The 21,028-nt window shown below is 27.8% G+C and overlaps 2 protein-coding genes across 2 annotated transcripts; one reads left to right on the top strand and one right to left on the bottom strand.

Moving 5' to 3' along the window:
• Positions 1 to 715: 715 nt before the first annotated feature.
• LOC132930222 (probable peroxisomal acyl-coenzyme A oxidase 1) lies at positions 716 to 12,542 on the top strand. Its single transcript, XM_060995967.1, has 13 exons — positions 716 to 1,320; positions 3,225 to 3,387; positions 4,852 to 5,020; positions 5,819 to 5,942; positions 6,013 to 6,132; positions 6,345 to 6,469; positions 6,930 to 7,093; positions 7,203 to 7,365; positions 8,815 to 9,005; positions 9,094 to 9,249; positions 9,630 to 9,735; positions 11,508 to 11,654; positions 11,726 to 12,542. The coding sequence occupies exons 1-13, from the start codon at positions 1,194 to 1,196 to the stop codon at positions 11,984 to 11,986; spliced, it is 2,016 nt and encodes a 671-aa protein (XP_060851950.1). The 5' UTR covers positions 716 to 1,193; the 3' UTR covers positions 11,987 to 12,542.
• A 6,168-nt stretch (positions 12,543 to 18,710) lies between these two features.
• Positions 18,711 to 20,617, bottom strand: LOC132930411 (uncharacterized). The gene is made up of 2 exons (XM_060996281.1): positions 20,105 to 20,617; positions 18,711 to 19,268 (listed from the first exon to the last, which is right to left on the bottom strand). Exons 1-2 carry the CDS (start codon positions 20,615 to 20,617, stop codon positions 18,738 to 18,740), a joined length of 1,044 nt encoding a protein of 347 aa, XP_060852264.1. The 3' UTR covers positions 18,711 to 18,737.
• Between the last annotated feature and the right edge of the window lie 411 nt (positions 20,618 to 21,028).

Raw genomic sequence — 21,028 nt, 5'->3', positions numbered from 1 at the left:
TACAGGTCACTGAAATGTTGATTTAGGTATAAAGAACATAATATCAAAAATTATTGTAATAGACGAAATTCTCATTATTTTCGAAAACTGCACTTTTACTCCAAAATCGAACTTTTGTTAGCAGTAGCAGCTAAATATTTTGGATTATTTATACATGTAAATATAATATATTATATTATAATATGCTCGACCTTAATTATCTAATATTATATACGCATATCAGGTCGATGTACCTATGTTATAATTATTATAAAGTAATAACCGATCAACTGTGGTAGGTATTTCATAAATATTTCAAAATATTAAATCAAATAGGAGGTATCTACATTATATATACACGAATTAAAATATGCGCGAGTATACGAAAACATTTCAGTATTCATACGATGACCAATGAAATAATAATTGATCACACACGAGATCTATGAACGCTTAGATCTATCTAAACGCGATTACCTATATAAACTAATTAAATGTCTTCACGCATTTTTAACTAACCTGGTGTTTACCTTTATTATTTTTTAATTATCTATACAATATTGTTGTAGTACCTATCTACCTTTTTATTACATCTTAACTATACGCGCATTACGTATTCAATATTTAAATATTCGTTTTGCGATTGACCCTCCGACAAAACAACATAATAAATGATAATATATCCATCTCATTTCCTTTCGCCAAATGTATAGTAGGTATACCAATATAATATATTATACAATTATCGAACGCGAATGTCACTCGTCACTCGAGTAGTTCGCCACCGTTCGATCCGTTTGGTACATTTGTACCTGTAGAATAATATTATGAATTAAGGTATTGATGATTGACGTGATCCATAGGCGTAGTGTACGTACCTGTACAATATAACTCACGTTTTATCCGGTCTGCCGACTGTTCACAAATTCTTATTATAATTGTTTAACACGGACAGTACAATATAAATCGAGTTTCGGTAGATGCTTAAAAAATTATTGTAGATATTACGCTGTGACAGTCATCCGCGGTCTTCGCGAATTATAATATTATAATATATAGTGTTGTTGACCGTGTCGTACTCGTACATTATAAAATTTATGATAAATAATACATAGGTAAATCAAAGTTTAATTGAAAAAACGACCACAGGCGTGCGCAAATACTTTCTATTCGTTTCATAAATCATACAAATAACAACAGACAATATACATACGATGGTCGAGCAGCAAACCATTAACGATGACTTGCGCAAAGAACGAACGACGTGCACCTTCAATACGGAAGAATTGACGAATTTCATAGACGGCGGCGCGGAATATACCGATAAGAGACGACAAATCGGTATCTATATTATTAATTATTATACATAGCGCATTATCATGACATATTTTATTTTACAACTTACAAGTAAGAGCCGAAACTGACCAAAATTTTGGAGTTACTAAGCGTATTTGAATAAACACGTAGGTATCTATTAGGTGTTTTGGATTTTGCTCAGGCACTTTATTATAGTAATAACTTATAATATATATATATATGTGTGTGTAGGTATATAATAAAAAGTAAATTAAATAAATATAGCACCCATGTGCATTAGTGAACTTGAGAGTTAAGAGTAAGCACTTATCGTTTAATAGTTTTTCTTGATATTAGATATTTCTCATTAAAGAATTTCATTACAATACTAAGAATCTATAATTCTATACTATAATATTATAAAGCTGTAAAGTTGGTATGTTTTAACGTGCTAATCTCAGAAACTGCTGGACCAAATTTAATAAAAGTTATATTAGTATTCAGTAGATTCTTTGAGACTAATAGAGTTTTTTTGTTTCCCAAAATTTTTTTAAACCCTTAAGGTTGCTCTCACTAGTCATATACATGAATTTTATTTTGCCTTGCGGAAATCGAATAATTTTTGTCATTAAACATTTGTTACAGAAATTAGATTAAGTAATATTTAATTTATTGTTTGTTATTCAAATGTATAATAAAAGGCAATGTCATTATGTATGTAGCTTTTGAGATCAAAAACTACTCAACTTATTCTGAAAGTTTTAAAGATAATTTTTTGAGATACTGCGTTCAAAAATATACCAAAGGCAATATTCAATCTGATTAGAGCGGATTACCTATCTCAGTCGAATTAGTTTATAAAGTGAGGTACATTTATATGCTCATGAACAACTTTACTGAGGTAGGTACACTAAAAGTTAAAAACGACACACACACGGATATACTTCCGAATTATATGTTTACCTACTTATTTATTTAACCCAAGCGAAGTTGCGTTATGCAGCTAACAAATATAAAATAAATTTAAATGATAGTTTTAAGCATTTTAGAAATATTTATCAAAATAAAAATAATAAATACAGATAAAAAGTTTGAATTTATATTTATTAACACAATTATAGTATTAAAACCACAGTTTTGAATTGCATAACACGTTTTATAATTTAGATATTTATATAATTACACCTTTTTAAACACTCGTGCCTATATTTATACTTTTGCGAGAATAAAAAAGAAAACATTGGCTCTCTGATAGTGCATTTTGATTATCGGCTGACCGGAATAATGGAACTGAGATTTTAGATATAAATTTATGTTTTTATATTGATATACCTTTGTCTTCAAATCCTTAGACAAGTCGGATGAGAAATTAAAAAAAAAAACACTTATAATTAGTAATTATTAATTACATACTTAATTTTAATCTTTACCAGTGATAAATATAAAATATTTACTCTATTTGCACCACCAAGTAATACTATAATATGTTTATAATTTATATATTAATATGTTATTCTTATTATATGTCTGATCTAAATATAATATTTCATGACATATTATCTAAGTTTTACCAATATAAAATGTAGGAATTGTACGACATAATTATTATGTAGTATAAATTGTAGTGTCAATAGCGTAACAGCTAGATATTTCTTAGAGGGCTTTATAGGAATATTATATTTTTGTTTTGTAGCAATAATGTTTATATACTACTGTTAAATATTAAAATGACAACTGTTAATTTTATATTAATACCTAATAAAATATATTATAGGTACCTATAACCTATTTAATAAAATCAATAATCAAAATTCAGAAACGTGCAATTCCGTTTTATTAGTTGCACTACTCTTAAGTTTCCAACTTACTAAATAGTAAATAATACTTCAAAGTTAACATTTTAATTATAATTTATAATACCGATAGATTTATGTGTTTGTGATTTTTAGCGGATTTTTTCCTCAGCGATCCACGATGTAAAGACAAAGTGCCTGTAGAATACCTAAGCCACCAAGAACATTACGAGCAAGCGATTCGGAAAGCTTGCTTTTTTTACAATAAGATCAAAAAATGGGAGGAGATTTCGAACAGTAACTTGGTAGACATTTACAAGTGCGTTTTATTAGTATCTATTTGATAATTTTAATTTACAATACTTTGCACGTATAAATAATAATACGTAATACTTTGAATTATAAACACACATCTATTTTTTTTTCTTATTGATATATAAGTATAATATAATATGAGAAGTAATGTATTAGTTTATAATATATGTACACTTTAGAGTTTAGACCTACATATGAAATCATTTTTATTTATAATAAATGTTTAAGTTTTAATGACTAACGATAACTATTATAATTAAGTACTATACGTATTTACATTAGCCAAGAGGGAATGACCTATAAATCGCCAATATTTAAATATCACACTTAATATTATTTAGTCATAAAATACACATAATATAACGTACCCGGATATTTCACCGAAGCCGATTTACCGTGACTGTTTCGTTACCGGACTATTTACCACGGACTTTTCATCGCCCCACTATTTGCCTTGAAGAGAGTCTCCCCATGAAATATCAATAATGCTAATAATACACTTATCATCAAATATTAATATACAACAATACTAAGATTATGACATTTTTTCAAACCTCATAATTTGACATGTTGCATGCGTTCGTCCCTGTTTGTCATACTTTGAGTTGCGAAACTCAACTTCACAAAAAAAGTACAAACTTTTATGTAGTGGAAAATTCATAAAATTTTTACTTTTGTATCTAAGTTTTGAAAATGTAATAAAAGATTTTTCATAATTAGTTCATATTAAAAACATAAAATCTAAATATTGTATAAATACAATTACTTTTTATAGAAATTGTAATCTCTAATTTGAACATTTAAACTATAAATAACGATATGTTAATTATTTAATTTTGATTTAAAAACATTATTCATTGGAACTTAAAATTTAATGTATTTTATATTATTATGAATTTTGCTATATGCAATAACATTTTGAGCTATATAAGTTGATATAATATGGTAAAATATAGTATATAATTGAAATAACTAAATAGGTAATAACATATACAACATTTTATAATAAAAATATATCAACCTACAATAATACTAAAAGTAAAATAAATTACTGTAATAAGTTTATCAAAAAAACACTTTCCTATAAATTCACAGTCCTACATAATAAGTAAGGCTTGGATTTTTATGCAACAAATATTGTTGAATATGCATATAAAAGTTCATATATAAAATAAAATTCTTTATTACTCACTTAAAAGGACTAAACATTAAAAAAAAAAATACAATTCAAATTATAACCAAACTATTACCCTTAATTATTATTTAGAGGTTATTTATAAATTATATTATCATATTTATAAATGTAACACTAACGATAACAACCTAATAATAATTTAATAATTAATTAAAATATTTTGCTTGTAAACATTGTGTTGGTCAATAATAAAACTATAAATTAAAAATAATATAAATGTTAGCATTTTCTAAATAAATTTTTATATTATTCAATGTTTCATTTTTGAATTAGTATAATTTGGAGTAGTGGAATAGACACAGCAATTTTAAAACAAAATGTACCTTTTGGCGTTCATACTTTTATGTTTTTACCATCTCTAATCGGTCAAGGTACTCCAGAACAGCAAGAAGAGTGGGTTGGACGTGCCTTTAAGAATTCAATTTTGGGTACATATGCTCAGGTAATATTAACATATTTTAATTAAAATAATATGTTTTCATTATATATTATTCATTTAGCGATTTAGTCCTAACTATTCAAAAATCAGTGTAGCCAATATAATGTATTAATCTAAGTTGTTAGAAAATTTATATTTCGGGCATTTAGATCATTTTCTACATGTTTTAGTCAGATGTAATCACAATCCATCTTAAATTACACTTATTTTTTATTTAAGTTTTCATATTTAAGGTTCAGTAGTCGGATCATAAAAAACTTTAGGTCTTATGCTAAGTATATCTAATAGGAATATGTAAAAAACCTAGGCTTAACTTATTAAATAAAAATTATTAATAGTCAATACTGAAGTAAGCTATAGATATATTAATTATTATTTATTAACTATATACTACCTATATTTTGTTAAATACTTGTCTTCGTTTTCGCCTATCACAATTTTTTATTCTTCAATACATTAAGTTTCAGATTGCATATTATGTGTTTATTATATTATATATAGAAAGAAAATATATTTAATTCTTCAATTTCCTGCCACCTTTAAATTTTAAAGATGATTTTTCTACATCTGAAATTATTCACTTCATAAGCTTCTCACTAGAACAAATCAGAGACTTTTATGGTTTTATAATTCGTAATTTATGTAGTTGTATGATATATTTTTTTATCATGCATACCTATTGCATTATACATTATATTATTATAAATACATTATCTCTTTTGTATAAACCAAAAAAATATAAATTTATATTATTTAAAGGCTATAAATAGTATAAACTGAATGGGAACATTTTAAATTTAGACGGAACTTGGACATGGAACTTTTATTCGGGGATTAGAAACCACGTGCACGTATGATCCAGAAACAGAAGAGTTTATTTTAAATAGTCCGACATTAACATCGTACAAATGGTGGCCCGGCGGACGTATGTCTTAAAAAACACTATTTATTCTAATACATATTCTTTGTCTATAATATATTCAAATTAATTTAAGTTGGACACAGTTGTAATTATGCGATTGTTCTCGCTCAACTTTACACTCAAGGCATACATCGTGGGATACATCCGTTCATTGTTCAATTAAGGGATTCAGAAACATGGATGCCCATGCCTGGTATTATATTATTCATATTTAATCTTAGCCCAATTGAATAATTTGTTTAGTAAACTAATATATTAACAAATGTATATAATAATGTACTAGGCATATGTTGAAAAACCAAAGTAGTCCAAAAGTGCAATACTGACACAATGATGATGTATGACTAAAAAGTTATATTTCTTGATAATAACTAATGTATAGTATATTTTTTAAATCATTATCAGGAATCAAAATTGGTGAAATCGGTAGTAAGATGGGCATGAACTCTGCGAATAACGGATACTTGGCGTTTAATAATGTTAGATTACCTCGAATGCACATGCTAATGAAAAATTCTAAAGTTCACAAGGTTATTTATAAATAATTCAACTATCAAATTAACTTTAATAAATATATATAGTAAAATCTTTTTACATTGTAGTACAACAATTATTTATGTAAATAAATTAATAATATGTATTAACTAATTGATATTTTGAACATATTCTCTTTCATTTTTTATTAGTTACCTAATATTATATCCTCTCATAGAACACGGTTTTCTCTCTTTCACTCTCTATCAAAAGTCTTCTATAAAAGTAGCCCTTTCCTAATATTACATCATATTTTCTAAATTCTCGTTTTTTTTACCATAATTGCTAATACTATTTTCTTAACTACATAATCTTATTTCCTATAATTTAACCACTTTAATAAATTGAAAACTTAAACTCAAATTTTTGTTGTTATTTGATGTACTATAATTATAGCCTAATAGAGGAAAACAATTTAAAACACAATAAATAAAATATTCTCTGTTGTTCATCTAGGACGGAACTTATGAAAAATCACCACATGAAAAATTAACATATGGAACAATGATTTTTGTACGAGTATTAATTGTTAAGAGTTTAGTTACTACTAATTTAATGAAATCATCAACAATCGCAGTGAGGTATAGTGCGATTCGTCGACAATCAGAACTTAAATCAGGGTAATTTAAATAATTATTGTACATTTATTTAATATCTGAAATACCAATTTTATATTTTATTACTAATAAACATGTCGGTGTATATGTATGTGTTTATATGACGAAACAGTGAACGAGAACCTCAAATTTTAGATTACCAAACACAACAGTACAAGTTATTTCCCGTTATTGCTTCAAGTTTAGTGTATAAATTTGCAGCAAAATGGTTATGGGATAAATACTCTGCAGTAACTTCACAATTAGAGCGAGGAGATTTAGTTCAATTGCCGGAGGTAAGCTGTTAATTTTAATATATACTTAATACTTATATTGATTTCAAACAGTATTTTAAATAAAAAAACACGTGGAAATACAAGAATAAATATTAGAGAAACGCAACACTGATAAAATTTCGTAGTCAAAATACGATAAATAAATGTCGATTTACATTAAATGTCCATAAAGTAAGCAGGTTACATTAACACGTGCAAATCAAAAAGTAAATATATTTTAATGAAATGTATAGGTCATAGGATATATGCAAAATATGTCATTATTTGTTCATGTGATCGCCTTCAAGCCTCAAGGCAGTGATATTAAATTGAGTCCATGTTATTTTTATGTGTTTGAATTGAGTCCAGCTTATTATCTTAATATCTTTGAATTGAGTCCGTATAGATAAAATGCAATAACTACCTACGTCCTACACAGTAAAAGTCATTCAAAATTAAATGCTTTTTTTTCATTCTATTCGGGACATCCAAATATTTTGTTTCTTGTGGACACTCTTCTGGGGATACAGTTTAATACATATATAAAATTAAAAAATAAAGTAAAAAAGTCCATGTAAAGACTAAAGATGTATTAGAAAAAGAAAACTTTTTACGGGAGCAGACAAACAAATATATAAATAAGCAAATTTGGATATTTGACATTTTAAAATCTGTATCATTTAAATTTTTACCAGCCACTATTTAATTATTAACATTATTATATTACACATGATAATAATAATAATAATAATTAGTATTATTATTAAAAACAATATAAACAATCAAAATATATCAATAATAAGCTGAAGGGACTCAACTCGAACAACCTAACAATATTGGTCGGACTCAACTCTGATAATCCTAAAGTATTTGCGGGACTCAATTCAATGTCAGCCCTCAAGGTAATTGCATTTCTAAAGGCAGCTATAGGGCACCAGCTCTTAAGTATACACTTATCGTATACGACCTTCCGTTTCACTTTTCAACAATCACCTTGATTTTCTTATCGCTGGACAATCATTTACCACCAAAAAACTTCTTCAATTAAGTATTTAGTAAAAATATGCTAATCCAAGTGCATCAAGTATTTGTTTGGGTAGAAGGACTGAGCGAGTCACAATATTCGATCCGAATAACACGAGCCTTGGCAAACCAGAGAAATAAAGTTATACGCGACTAACACTAAATCGTTGACCGTGTGATCATGATTGCGCAGAGTATAGGTAATAATGATATTATCTAACTATACTAACTACTAACTAGTATTTATAATCAATGGTATTATTATACATATTTACAAATATATTCGTAGATTTCGAAACACATTTTTAGTTAGGAAAAATGCTACATGCCGCCAATAAAAATGTGAAATATTTTAAACGAAAAAATAAATTAAAGTTATAGACAGGACCCTATAATTATTGCATATTGTATTATTGTGTCTTATATAATATAATAATTATACTGCAGCTACATGCTATGGCCTGTTGTCTGAAAGCTGTCGGCACAAGCGATGCATCTATCAGTGTAACATCTTGTCGTTTAGCATGTGGCGGTCACGGATATATGAACTGCAGTAATCTGCCGAACATCTATGCACTCATAACTGCAACAGAAACCTACGAAGGCGAAAACACGGTACTGCTTTTGCAAACAGCTAGGTGAGGCATTTTGAGATTTACTGTATGCAGTTCACAAATAACAAATATAACGAGTAACGACACTTATATAGCTGTTTAAAATAAATAGATTTCTGATAAAATCGTACGAGACCGTGCAAATGGGAAACGATGTGTCCACGTTAGAAACGTTGTCTTACTTGGAAAGATACAATAGCTTAAAACGATTGCCTTGGACAACAACGTTAGATTGTATGGCCAGTGCGTTTTTCCAAGTTGCCGGAAGGTAAATTATGTTATTATAGATAGAGTTGGGAAAAAATATATCTAGATAATTATTCGAGTACCTAAATATGTATTTATATTTATGATTTTTTTACAATTAATTAAATTAAAAATTATGTTTGAAAATTAGTCAAATAATTGATTATGATAATTATTCAAGTACATTTTTATTTGAATGATTAATTTAAATAATTATCTAAGTAATGTTATATCTGAATAATTACTAAAAAAAGCCTTACTCTAATTAATGCTATAAATTTATATTACATTTAATATGTAATTGCAACAATAAAATGGTAAAAGTATATATAACTATATGATACGAGTATCGAGTAGAGGTATGGTATAATTATTATAATTCTTAATATTTGTTATTTGTAGTAAAATCGACGACTGTTACTTCACAATGAAACGACTGATTGATTCTGGAACGGCTCAAGAAGATGCTTGGAATCGAACATCTATTAAACTTACTCAAGCATCCGAAGTATGTTAAAAAAATTAATTTAAAACAAACTTAACATAATTAATATGTTTATTAATAAATATAATATTAAATTTATGTTTCATAAATTATTATTATTGAGCAGATACGTGAAAATTGCACTTAAAAAAAAAAGAATGAAAGTTTGAAAATAGGTAACAACTCTGAAACTACTGTACTGTAGTACAATTATAAGTTTATGTGTATACTTTATCGTAAGGAAGTTACTGTAAAGTAGGTATGTGTTACAACACACTGAATTCAATAATTTACTCAAATTATAGCATACGAAAAACAATTCTGAGCAAAGATGGTTTGTCAGCCTATATAGCTATATTCAATTATACCTATTTCAAGATACATTTATTTAATATTGATAAAGTAATTTATTTTATTACTATTATCATCCAAATTTTAATTTAAAATGTCTATAAAAAATCATTTTATTTTAAATTTTAAAGATTTTTAATTTTAAAACAAACCACTATTGATTAACCCTGTATAAAATTTACAAATCTTAACTAAACAATTTGAAATTTTTATAAAATTTTAACTACAGTAAATTTAGAAAATTATCGTAATTTTTTCAACATTTGAACTTAAAATGCTCATAAAAAATTGACTTTCTGGTAGTTTATTATAGATATAAAAATGTATGACAAGTACAGATTTAAAATCATAGATATAGATTATTTCTTTTTAGAAATTTCTAACATTATTTGAAAATTTTCGAGATTTTACAAATTTTGTTAAATTTCTATACTTAATCACTTATAAAAAAGATTGTAACTATGTGTAACATATATGTTTAAGCAAATTGTCATCTGGATGACGTTTGGTTAAAAGTGTGAAACTCATACTAATTCATAACTAAGCTAGGTGTTTTCAATATTTTTACGTATGAACAATTTTATTGAACATCTAATAATTGAACTTTTATTAAATTTTCAAGCAATCTTACTCTGCAAATGATTTTTTATTGTAGCATTGATAAAAAAAATTAAAATATGTATAAACACTATAAATAATAAATTCAAAAAGAGTCAAAATATTTTGAAAATCATATTATGTATAGAAAATAGCCACATAAACATTTGGTGAAAATTTCAAGTATCTATAGTTTTTCAAATTGTACCAAAAAAAAAACAATTTTGACAAAATTCAGATTTGCATAAAAATCTTGAATTGTTGAAAATTAAAAACTAGATTCAATTATCTACCCTAAACCACCGTCAAAGTTTAAAATCGAACAATTTTTTCATCTATTCATAGTGTATACAAACACAAAAAAAAGAACATCATTTATTTATTTATTTTTATTTTCACGTACATTCATCGCTCCATTCAAACTCTAAAAATTCAAAGCGTCAAATGTTTATAAATAGCTCAAACAGTCAAAATATTTTGTAAATTATACCATGTTGAAAATGTTAAATATAGCTATATGGTTATTGGGTTATTGGATATTAGTTTTTGAATTACAAAAAAAATGTAAATCTATAATGTTGTTAAAATCTTGTTTTCTGTAAAAATTCCTTTTTTTCTATAGGTATTATTATTTTTCTTTATGAAGAAAAATGCTAATTTTAACTTTTTTTATATAATACGTTATTATAATGTCCATGTTTAGGCGTATTTTTATCTTATGCAATTGGTAGGATGTGTGTAATGTGTACATTAGAATATTAATTTAATAAACATAAACTAATGCATATATTTAGTTTCTATAAAAATAGTTAATGATAGTTTTTTTAAACATAAAATATTTTTTATAGGCGCATTGCAGAGCGTTTATAATCAGTGTTTACGTAAAAACACTTAAAATGAATCAATTTTCACCAGAATTAATGGACGTTCTAACTCAACTCGGTGAGCTTATTTGTGCGCAGTGGATATTAAATAGACTTGGTGATTTTCTGCAGGTAAATATGACTTTTCATCAGCTCGTTTTGCGCTTTCGTTTTATTATAACCATTATATTTATACATTTTAGCATTCCAACCTAAAACCGGTTGACGTACATGCAATACAACGCTTATTAGAAGACTGTTTAGAACGCATTAGACCCAACGCAGTCGGTTTAGTAGACAGTTTTGACATTCGAGACGAAATATTGGACTCTGCGTTAGGCTGCTACGACGGAAACGTATACGAACGGCTTTTGGCAGAAGCCAATAAAAGCCCCCTGAACAAAGAACCAGTGAACCGCTCATTTGAGTTGTACTTAAAACCATTTTTAAAATCTAACATGTAAATTAAATTCATTTTTCAAGCTGCGTTTATAATATGCATAGACATATACTTATACGAAGAATAGATAATTAATGAGGATAATATGTTAATAATTAATTTCCTAAAATTATTAATTAAATCAAAACATAATATCTTGTTAAATGAAATGATTTATTTAAAGTCTAAGAAATAATATAAATTTAATTTATTAAAAATATAATATATATATTGTAATAAAAAAAATAAAACACGTTAGGACGTTAGGTAGAGTATGATGACCGCGGTTATGTAATATTAGAGATAGTTAAAAATCAATATAAATCTTAAATTATAGTATTGGAATCTATTAGTTACAATTAATATTGCATATGGATGATTAAATCAAATGTATAAAAAAACATTCATTATTTTAAAAGATTGACTTTAAAAGTTGTGAACACTTTTTCCATGTGGTTATTAATGTTATATGAAAAATGTTTCATTTTCTATACTTTTATTGTAGATACATTAATATAATCTAGAAATTCATATTATGATATTGATGAAAAAAAATATAAACTTTGACAAAATCCAAATTACACGGAACAATATTATTATATATTAATACTCTTCAGATGTATATACTAATTTTTTACACATTACTTATCATACCTCCCAAGTAGAATGGTTTTCACTAATGTGCTTTTTATAAACATTTTGCAAAGTAATTTGTTGTCTATGTCTGTATGTGATCCACCAAAAACATCGGTCATCACGTATGGGATTTCATTGGTGTGCTTTTTAAAATGTTTAACTAGCGTGCTTTTTTGCAAAAACGAAACGCTACAAACGTCACACGCATAAGGTTTCTCACCAGTGTGCATTCTGTATAGTGTGTAGATAATTTATAATTAATTACAAAGTTTTAGAACAACACTCAATGGAACTTTTTTCAGTGCAAAAAGGCTTTTCTGATGCGCGTAATAGTTCATTGGAAGATATGTTCAATGTCAGTATCACTAATAAAATATGACGTATTTTATTCATTCTCACCAACAGTGCGAGGTATCGTCTGGTATTCACATTTCACTTTGAACAGGAAGAATTTCAAAAGACTTTTGACGAACGATACATTTGTGGTCATTGACCTGACACGCGCTTTTTGTGAGAGTATAAAGCGGTGTCTCAGCGAAATCATTTTCTGAATAATCTTTACACTTTGTGATCGGTTGTATTTGTTTTTTCACATCTTTCTTCGGTAATATTTCTACTTTAGTTACTTCCTAAAACATTCATTAAAACCATAACTTTATGATAAAATTAATCGTTTTTGAAACGCAATAACTTTATTTTAGCTGAATAATAATAATAAAAACATATTTAATATTAATAGCTTATTATAATTACAGGCTTGATTACGTAATATGTAGAAAGTTTTATAAATAAATGTATGCAATAAGAATAAAAATGTCCTTCTCCTACTCTAATTCCCTGGACCGATTTTTGTCCCTTATTAAAATACCATATTTATAATTTATGGCGCAACCAATGGAACGGACTAGCCCCCAATTATGCCTCTTGGTACAAAAATATCTCACCATCTATCCCCTCTCACCCTTGGTTTCACAACCTCAAATTAAATCGTAAAATAATTACCTCTTTTTCACGTCTAAGATTTGGACACACCTTACTACCTTCTCACTCTTATAAACTTTCTCTCAATGACTCTCCTTTATGTATGTTCCACGTTCACGATCCCATGATTTGCGATATCTCACATATACTTTTTCACTGTCCCTCTCTGGTTCCCCAACGCAATACCCTCTTCACCCTAATCCACTCCTTTAATGTCAAACTCGACACTCAATCCATTCTCTCTTCACCAAATGTACCAATTATTACCTCACTTATATCCTTCATCAACCAGACTGGTTTAAAAATTTAATTTATTTGTAATATTATTTTTGTTGTTAATATTGTTTTCTATGTAATATTTATAATCATAATTGTCGAAGCTAATTGTTTACAAAGTTTCTTTTAATAAAAAAAAAAAAAGAATAAAAATATTAATGCATTCACATTCACTATATTTTTTATTTAACTTTTACTTTTTAGGGATAAAATACCGGACATGTATCTTTTTTATACTAATCCCTTCCAAACTACTTAGAGAAAAATTCACCAGTTGCCCTCACATATTATTTATACATTTGATTACTATACTAATCCGTAAAATAGAGAAGGTAAATATATAAATAATAATAATATGTGCAATAAAATAATGAATACAATAATTAAAATAATTTAACTTTTTTTGAATTTATTATTTATACATATAAAATTATTTTTGATATTTACAATTATAAATAAAAAGGTAGGTTAGATTATTAGCCATATAGGTATTGAATTTTGTTATATAAAAAAATAGTATAAAATTATATAGATATTAAACAATTTAGAAATATTAATATTTTGTATTGTATATTATGTATTATATTTTGTAATCATGATTAATACATTTTATAAAATTTAATCTACTTATATTTTTTATATATTTTGTATTATTTACATATTTGTCTCCCTTATATTTTACGGATTGGTATTATAATCGTATAAATGATAATATGTGAGGGCAATTGGTAAACATCCAAAAGACCTACTTTAAATATTATATCAACATTCATTGAATTATTAAACGTGATATATGTTTGTAAATTTGTAATTAATAATGTCGTATTTTAATACCGTAAAACAGTGTGAATAGGGTCTTAGCAAAAATAGTTCGATAATATTTTGAAATTAAACTACATATTTTGAAGATTGCATTGCCTATATGTGGTAAAATTTATAATATTAAAAGTTTTATGTACCACTGAATATTTTAGAATTATAACAAAATAATTAACATCGTTATATATTCGTCGTTAAAAATAGAAAATCCGTACAAAATTAAACTACAGATATGAAAAAAATAGTTATGCCTATATATTTTTATAATTTTATTATTTTTACTCAGCAAATAATTTTTAATCAACATTTATAAATTTATTTAAAAAAAAATCAAAAATATCTCATGTTGATTGATAGAACAAAAAAAGTCAAAATATTTTGAAAATAATACCATACATAGGAAATAAATAATGATTATGTTATTATTATAAACATTTAGTGAAAATTTCAAGTACCTATACGAATATTCGTTTTTTAATTACAACAAAATATCAAAAACTATTTGGAGAGAAATAATTATTTTACAAGTAAATATAGTTCGAGCGGTCACAAAAAAATTAATTTTACTACGGTAGGCATTTTTTTATAATATGGATTACAAAACGTATAAGAAACCTTGTATTAAATTTTAAAATCTTATAAAAACACTAATTGGCAAGAAACACAGAATTCGTTCTCGTTGGTAAAGACGGCTCACTAGTTATGTATAACAAGGAAAAAGCAAACATATTCGATATTCACTTTTCAAATATTTTTATACCACATTCTAATATATCTAATAAATTCTGGATCAAGCAAACTAAACTAATTTTTTTAATTTTTTAACAGCTCATTACTGTTGTCACTTTTATAGTGTCACTCATCGTCTAGCGAAATAAAATACTTTAACTGAAGGATACAAAGTTGCCTGTTTACCACTTAATCACTAATAAAATACTAAAATTTCTCCCTAAAATGCTCATCCTTACGATCTTGATCTTACCTACTTATAACTCAATGATAAGGTTAAATTATTTTTCACTAATCTGGAAGCTAATCAACAATAATTCTTATACATAAACCAAATAAATTCAAAAATGAGGCTTCTATTCATATGGGCTTATTAGTTTATCACCGATGTTAGCTAAATTAAATATTAATCGATAAAAATTTGCTTCAAATAATCAGATTATTTACTCAAACGTCCTAAACCAAAAACATAATTTATTTTGATAAGCAATTTCGGCTTTAGATCCAAACATTCTACTAGTTACTACCCAACAAATTCATAAGATTATAGATAAAATATCTTCCTCTTTTGAAAATATAACTGTCCTTTAGGAAAACCCTCGACATATCCTAAGCTTTTAATAGAGTTTTAATGGCATTAGTTTATTTCTCAAAGTGAAAAAATTTTTTTCCAGCACTACTTTATTTAATAATTAAATCATGCATCTCAAATCACATATATTTGTCGTCAGAAGGAAATTTTCAAAATTCAAGCAGGAGTCGTCCATATTCTAATCGCCACACACGCAGATGATACAGTAATATTAAATGAAAGATGATAGTATATTATAAACCACGATATCTATCTATTTTATACCTAGGTCATATAGATAATCACTCACCGCCAATAGGTAAATTAAAAAAAATATTTTGGCGCCCAATGCCTGTTTAGGTACCCGCCGTTATTGTTGATATGTATTGGCACAAATAAGGAAGGAGAACTTTGGCTTGGTAGAATCAAGTCTTCATCAAACGGTATTTTACGCACTTTAAAGCCTAGGAAGAGTGGGAAGGTTTCGGGACATTTGTGGTCAGAACATTTGCGGTCGGCTCCTTTTTCGTACCGTTTGTGGTCAGTTTATTTCTATTTACCTGAATATAAAATTGAAAGTATATATAATATATATATACTAAATTTGTTCTATACACTATACACTATACAGTATGGAATATATTTAAACTTACATTCACACTTTACCAGGCTTAGGATTAGGACAGACGGTAAGTTTTACAAATTATTGTTATTATTATTATTTACATTACTTATTCTAGCTTTTGAATATTGGCAATGATGTTTAAGCATTTTTTCAAAAATTTATTCTTTTATCTTTTGTTTTTAATCTTCCTGTGCATTTCTTTCATTCAAACATAACCAGGTTATTATAATATTTTATATACATTATTGGTTCGATACTTTCTATATTGATAAAAGTCAAATGTGCACCTTGTCTTTGAGAAGACGTTGAAATGAAAAAACATAATATATTGTATATAATAATATATTAATAATAATTTATTTAACAAATCAAGAAACATATACAGTCAAAGTTATAATCTAAAGGTATCTTTTATACTAAATTTTATTGTATTATACATTAATACTAAAATACATATTTAAAAAGAAACACAAATAAATCTATATTTTATGTATATAGACTATATACTATATAGTATATAGTATTTATAGAGCTCAAGAACTCCATGAAGTTTTTGTGTATATTTAAATTATGACTTAGAACCATTACTTGTAACTTATCACCTACATTTGTGACCAACAAATAAAACTCAAATCTTACGTATTTTTTTTTGTGTAATTTGAGATTCCTGATAGTTTTTATGTTCATATTTCAGAACTTAGTTCGATATTTTTCAGCTTTTGTTTAATTTTTCACTGCTAGGATACATTAGAAAACCAATATCACCTGGAACCATGAAATATTATATAATAATAATTAAGTAATATGAATTATTATAGTATTAATCTTCATTAATATTTAATTGAAATACATAAAATCTAACAATGTATGACCTTTAAACTATTGAACAACATTATAAAATCATACTGTCATTACACATTTACACCAATTTATTCTCAGTAATTTCCTAGCCTCCTTGGTCTTTATGATGATACAAAGAGTTTAATGGTTTTATATTAGGTTAGTGGTACATCAGTACTGATCTGGTAATTTTGTAGGTATACCTACTGTAATTTAATAAAATTGGAAGGAAGTAATTCATTTTAAAATTCAATATGTATAAATAATTCTCTAATGTTTTATTCTTTTTTACAAAACAGTATTATTACCATACGTTTGAATTCGAATTTAATAATAATACGCCCACAACAAACTCTAAATTTATCAGAAAATCATTTTATCTGTAAGTATTTAGATAAGAAAAAAGATGATTTATTTTTTTATTAGGTAAAGACCTGTGTTAATAACGATGACAGTTTTCATCTACTGAACAACCCACAGGTGTTACTTTCGTAGAACGGTGAAATACGGCAACCATCAGTTGTATAACGTAAACCTTGAAGCATAATATCTGGAGGATTTGATGGAATTTAATCCGTTCTGGAGGTCTGGGGCGTATATAACAAGCATCTCATGAGTCATCATGTTCATCAAGTTCACGATGTAACTGGTACAATTCTGGCAGCTCGGCAACACCGTTGTTGTAAATTATGTTCCACTAGAGATATGAAGAAGAATAATAGTAGTGAAAACTATATGAATGTCAATTTTGAAAACAGTAGAAATAATTTTCAATTTCTATTTTTTTATAATAGTTAGTCATATAATAGTATAACAAACTATTTTTTATTTGCTGCTGTTATTCGTCCCCTTTCTAGTGTACTAGTACACTGTTTGAAAAGTTCAGAAACATAATTTTACGTTTATCCTTTATTTTTCATCTATCTTTAACGTATCTTCCATTATTTTGATAAAATTATATTTCTTAGCACAAATCTTGGCCTGGAAAATATTAGTTTAACAAAATGTATTAGCTATAAATTATAATAGGTCATCGAAAGCCATAATATAAATAATATATATGTGTGTAAGCATATATTATATACATATGGAGTGGACTATTTGAATTCAAAATCTATGTATTATACATAAAATAAATAATTATATAATATAATATATTTATTTATATAATTATTTATTTCACCGTAAACTAGAATATTGATGGTTGTGTATAATATTTATAATTTATCAGCGTAATAAAAATATTTACTTTTGTTTTATGATCAACGACAGGATATTTAATGCATTTTGAACTATTTTTTAGACGACGGGGCAGTAACGGTGAATGAAATCGACGTCGGCCCGTTCTACGTAATAGCAGTGCCCGCCGACCAAGCCGTCCCGACAAATTACATTTTCATTGATCTGCCGGACGTCGCTGACGCCGCGTCCTGACCATTCAACCGCTTTATCAAAGATCTTGACACTGGTGTCGGCCATGAATGGTCTGTAAAGTAACGCGTAACTCTTGGTACACACCATAGCGTCGTACACGAACGGGTGGCAAGTGTAGGGTGAACTGACGGTCCAGTCGCCGTACTCGACTGCCGTGTCGGTCGCACGGTACACGGATCCGCGGATTGCCACCACATCGCCGTCCAGCACGGTGCCGCCGAATTGCCAAAGTAGTACTAGCTGCACCGCGAATTTGGCGAGCGCGGGACGCCTGTTTAGGCCCATACACTGGAACGGCGAAAACTCCAGCAAATCATCCAGGTTTACGTGCAACACGTTCAATCGGTGGTTGCCGTACTTGGCTGTCAGGTCGACAAGGCTCGACAACAGCGATACCTGTGGCAGTAATATCATTGTTATTATTAGAGACAGTGGTGAGATTAACTTTTTTCATCTACTGCAAATACAAGGGCAACAAAGTTTTAGACACTCATCACCTACATAAAATAGATACAACATCTTATAATTGGTTTATCCTCTCTTTAGAGTTTATGAATTATAGCCAAATTATTCATAAGTAATTTATACAGACTAAATTTTATGGTAAACCCGTCTAAAAGTATACTGAACTCCTCCAAGATTATTCTCTAATCTCTAAATTGTACTATTAATGCCTATTATTAATACAACTACATGAATGATTTTATGGGAATATAATAGGATATAGAGTATAAGTTATTTAAAATATTTTAAGATACAGATAGTTAGTTCCACCAGAAAATATAAAAATAAAAAATTTAAATAAAAGCTGTAATGCAATGGACGAACAAAAAAATTTTGGGCGAGGGCGAGAATTTGAGCAGTTAGTGAGTTAGGTAACAGCTAATTATGCTCAGTTGGACATAGGTATATCATCGTGATCTTATTTATTTCCAGTGTATTGTTTATTTATTGTATGTACTAGTGTACTACACCTTAGTTTGTGTATTTTTTTTTATTATTATTCTTACTTTGTTGGTTTAATTTAGATAAAGTGTTAAATATTTCCAAAAGTTAAGCCATTGTCATCTAATTTTTGCTTGCGTATTTTCGTGTTCATAAAAAAATTGTTTGCTCGTTTTTTTAAGGGCTTTTTTAGCGTCGAAAACGAATTTTCGGTTATTTTTAGAGTATTTAAATTTGGGTCAAATTTGTATGATATTGTGGACTGATTTTATTTCGAAACCATTTACCGGTTGCGTCAGACCGCACTTGTTATCGGTTCGATCGAATTCCATTCCATTGACGACAAACACATTTACTCGGCCGACGTGGCCAATAGCACCCAGGGCTGACTCCAGCGAACAGGCGACTGTCCACGGTACATGCGTGGTGTTGACGAACACGTAGTGCACGTCTTGGGCGCCGCCGAGGTCCAGAGACAGCAGCTTGGACACCCGGCTGTCGTCGTCCACGTAGCCCATCTGCTTCAACGAGTGCAGGTCCCTGGAAACGACCGAACAAAACTCTCTTGCAGTGACGTTGACGATCTGCACCACAGGTGCCGAGTCGTCGTAAAAAGAGCGGCGCGCAATTGGTTTCACCTGCACCGCTGTGGACTTGTATCGCAAGTACAGCAGGTACGCGGCAGTCATCAGGACGAACACGAACACTGCCGTGAGGACAGACTGCACGAAAACGAGCGACAGCTTTTTGGATAACGACTTCCACTGACCGTCGTCGTCAACTTTTGAGCTTTTGTCCATTTTCGGCTCGGACGTAACAACGCGCGCAGTATAATCGAGGCGATGGACAAAATGTTATTTGATATCGAACGCGAACCGCGAGTCAATAATATAAACAAAAACACGTTGTCAGCGTAAAAGTGTCGCGTTTTTATAATTCAAATACCTATACATAGATACTCATTTAACTAGTAATAATTTAACGAAGATTTCAAATATCTTGATTTATTTCGTACCCGTTTTAAACTTTTGCGGGGTGGTCTTTTTTATTTTATTTTTTAATTTAATATTATACATCATTTAATTTAACTAAACGGACACATTTTTCCAAAAAAAAAAAAATACGATTACGAGCAAGTGCACGTATTATTAATTATTATAATTTTTAACATTAATATATATGACGTAATATGTATTATAAATGTGTTATAG

The sequence above is a fragment of the Rhopalosiphum padi genome, chromosome 4, assembly GCF_020882245.1.
Source record: "Rhopalosiphum padi isolate XX-2018 chromosome 4, ASM2088224v1, whole genome shotgun sequence".
Taxonomy (NCBI): Eukaryota; Metazoa; Arthropoda; class Insecta; order Hemiptera; family Aphididae; genus Rhopalosiphum; species Rhopalosiphum padi.
The sequence above is the reverse complement of the archived record's forward strand: the minus strand, read 5'-3'. Positions and strand labels throughout refer to the sequence as shown.

What these genes read in the sequence shown, in the direction of transcription:
- LOC132930222 (XM_060995967.1), top strand. Translation starts at nt 1,194, where the DNA reads ATGGTCGAGCAGCAAACCATTAACGATGACTTGCGCAAAGAACGAACG. An exon ending in TTTTGGGTACATATGCTCAG is followed by an intron (nt 5,021 to 5,818) that starts GTAATATTAACA and finishes TTTTAAATTTAG; the next exon opens with ACGGAACTTGGACATGGAAC. An exon ending in CAAATGGTGGCCCGGCGGAC is followed by an intron (nt 5,943 to 6,012) that starts GTATGTCTTAAA and finishes AATTAATTTAAG; the next exon opens with TTGGACACAGTTGTAATTAT.
- LOC132930411 (XM_060996281.1), bottom strand. Translation starts at nt 20,617, where the DNA reads ATGGACAAAAGCTCAAAAGTTGACGACGACGGTCAGTGGAAGTCGTTA. An exon ending in AGTGCGGTCTGACGCAACCG is followed by an intron (nt 19,269 to 20,104) that starts GTAAATGGTTTC and finishes TTACTGCCACAG; the next exon opens with GTATCGCTGTTGTCGAGCCT.